The sequence below is a fragment of the Impatiens glandulifera genome, chromosome 7, assembly GCF_907164915.1.
Source record: "Impatiens glandulifera chromosome 7, dImpGla2.1, whole genome shotgun sequence".
Taxonomy (NCBI): Eukaryota; Viridiplantae; Streptophyta; class Magnoliopsida; order Ericales; family Balsaminaceae; genus Impatiens; species Impatiens glandulifera.
The window spans coordinates 40,789,951-40,792,788 of record NC_061868.1 but is presented as its reverse complement, the minus strand read 5'-3'; the positions used below and the strand labels follow the sequence as shown (position 1 = coordinate 40,792,788).

The 2,838-nt window shown below is 38.4% G+C and overlaps 1 protein-coding gene across 1 annotated transcript; it reads right to left on the bottom strand.

Annotated features, from left to right (window-relative positions):
- Nucleotides 1–513: 513 nt before the first annotated feature.
- LOC124945536 (patellin-3-like) lies at nt 514–2,635 on the bottom strand. Its single transcript, XM_047485991.1, has 2 exons — nt 1,290–2,635; nt 514–1,196 (listed from the first exon to the last, which is right to left on the bottom strand). The coding sequence occupies exons 1-2, from the start codon at nt 2,579–2,581 to the stop codon at nt 794–796; spliced, it is 1,695 nt and encodes a 564-aa protein (XP_047341947.1). The 5' UTR covers nt 2,582–2,635; the 3' UTR covers nt 514–793.
- Between the last annotated feature and the right edge of the window lie 203 nt (nt 2,636–2,838).

The window sequence follows — 2,838 nt, the reverse complement described above, 5'->3', positions numbered from 1 at the left end:
AATATATAATATATATTAATTTTTAAGAAAATGACACGTGAATCACACGTGTCATCATTTAACGGAAAACTTAACGGGTTTGGATGTTTTTGTTCAGCAGTGACATAGATGAACATTAAACTCAACTACAGTGATATAAACGAACAAAAATTATTTTAGTGATATACATGAATATTCTGTTATAGTTCGATATAAAATCGGCATTCTTTCCTTTATGGGTACAAATCAACAAATGCTAATTAATTTAGTACACAGTTATATTCTTTGCATTAATTCATGTAACCTAAATTGGATTCTTCAATTCTAAATTTATTTTATCTTTTAACAAAAAAAGTAAAATTTATAATTTCTTTTGCATATCCAACTTTGACCAAACACTGTTCATTACATAAAGTTCCAAAATAAAAATGTTAAAATAACAACCAAATCCAAACACATTAGGAACATCCCAACATAACAAATAAAAAGAAAAACAATCAAAAGTGCATCCAAATAGAACTGTCCAAATCCAAATAGAATAGAAAAAAATGTAAATATATTAAACAAACAATATTAAGTTTCTAACAACATTAACTTCCACAAAAGATTAAATAATAATAATAATAATATAAACAATAATTGAAAAATATCAAATTGTTGACCTAAATCATATCAAACAAACAAACAAACAAATCCCCAAAAACAAAACATTGAAAGTATGAATCAAAACTCAAAGAATAATAAAAATAAAAAACTTTCAATACAAACCAAAGTTGTAACCTTTCTTCTTCTTCTTCTTCTTCTCAATAATCAATCAATCACTCTTTGTCTTGTACCTATAAACAACCTTCTTCTTCTTCTTTGAGCTCTGGTTATCAAAAGTCAATACAATCTTACCCACTTCCTTAACCTTAAAACTTCCATTAACAACATTCTCCTCAGCCACTCCAACCTTTCTCAACTTCTGAACAATTACAGTATACCCATCCTCAGCTTGGGGAACAAATTCAACTCCATAGCTCAAATCCCATCCAACAACTCTAGTTTCCCATACAAAAGTGCCCAAATCAGAAACAGGAATCTCAATTGTATGTTTAGTTCCAGGTTTGATGATTTCTTCTTTAGCTTCGTTTGCAGTGGTGAATTCTTCTTCTTTTTCATCTCCTTCCTTACTTAGTCCTCCATACTTGGCAGGAACTTGCTCTGGTGCTATGTATCTAAAAATCAATACAAGTTTCCATTCATCATGATTCATTATTACCAATTGTAAAGAGTAATCAGTTAACTATAAGTGTTTACAATTTACTTACTTGAAGAGGGTTTCAGCTGTTTTTGATGATCCTGCAAAGACAAACTTGCTCTTGGATCTTTGACTGAAGAAAGTGTTGCTCAATCTATACCAAACCAAGTACCACCATGGAACATTGATGACAACCTGTTTGGAAACAAATTCTGGGTAATTGTCTTGAAGTAAGAACAAGGCTTTGTTTGTGGCTAATCGGAGATCTCTTTTGAGTAGACCAGGGGAGTTTTTCAGATCGTTGACGAACACAAATGTATTGATTCCATCAGGAGAGAAGTCAAGCTTAGAGATGCTCTTCTCCAAAAGCTGGATCCGCCAACGAAGGTACTTTTGTCGTTTTTCTTCATCGGAAAACGTGTTCTGATAAAGTTCACTGTTCTGAAATTCTCCATAGGAATTGTAGTAAACAGGGTGTCCTTCTTTGTCGAATCCGTGAAGGAAGACGGTTTTCTCTAACCCAGTTCCGAGTTCTGTTTCTTCTAGGAGAGATTCTATTCCGAATTCTTTCCTCCATTTGATTGTGTTCTTTAACATGGCGAAAGCTTCTTTCACTTTGAAATCTCGTGCACGGAGGAATTTCAGAAGGATTACGTCACTTCTTTCGTCGGCGAGTAATGGAATTCCCCAGATTGTTACTTCTTCCGGCGATGGTGGTGGAAGAACAACATGGGTTTGTTCTGTTTCCTCTTTCTTAGTTTCCTCCGCCGCTACCGTTGGTTTCTCTTCCTCCGCCGTCACCGCCGCCGCGGTAACTGACACCACTGTTTCCTCAATAGCTTCCACAGTTTTAACTCCGTCATGCTCAACGACAGCGACAGTAACTTTCTCCGAGGCTTCTGTCTCGGTAACCACCACCGAAGGAGGAGTCTTCTCCTCTGTTTTATCAACAGCCTTCGGCTCCTCCTCTCCGGCGACGGGTTTCGTCTCCTCCTCTACAGCAACGGGTTTTGGCTCCTCTTCAGTGAATTGGTGGTTATTAAGGGCTTCTTGAACGAGAAGTTTTAGGTCGTCAAGGGCTTTCTTTTGAGGATCGGGGAGTTCTCCGACGACATTAGTTTCTTCTTTGAAGGAAGCGGATTCAGCAATCTTTTCCTCCGGTTTAGCTGCCTTTTCAGGCTCTGCAACTTCTTCGACCGGAGCTACAACCGATTTCTCAGCTAATTCTGGCTCGGGTTCGGGAACAGGAGATGGGTTAGTCTGGATGGTAATCTTCTCCGTTACGGGTGACTCATCGGAAACCGTAGTTGCCGTCGCCGGAGGAGCTTCTGGTGCCTTTTTCTGATCAGTTTCTTCAGCCATAATCGGAAGAAGAAAACAGAGGAGAAAGAAGGAAGAGAGAGAGAGAGGCGAGTGGAGAGAAAGAGTGGAGAGAGAAGGGGTATAAAATGTGAAGGCGTGGGTGGGTGGGGAGGAGAGAGAGTAGAGAGAGTAGAGAGAGAGACAGACTGTCAAGAGAGAGAAAGAGAGAGTTGTAATGCCAGCTTCTCAGCACTCTTGTCGTGGGGACCACTCTCTCTTCCCCTTGTTTGGTATTTCTATTCTATGTTCCTCTCTGT

Excerpts from the sequence above, each read along its gene's own strand:
- LOC124945536 (XM_047485991.1), bottom strand. The coding sequence starts at position 2,581 with ATGGCTGAAGAAACTGATCAGAAAAAGGCACCAGAAGCTCCTCCGGCG. Across the intron at positions 1,197-1,289 it reads ACAGCTGAAACCCTCTTCAA|ATACATAGCACCAGAGCAAG; the intron begins GTAAGTAAATTG and ends ATTGATTTTTAG.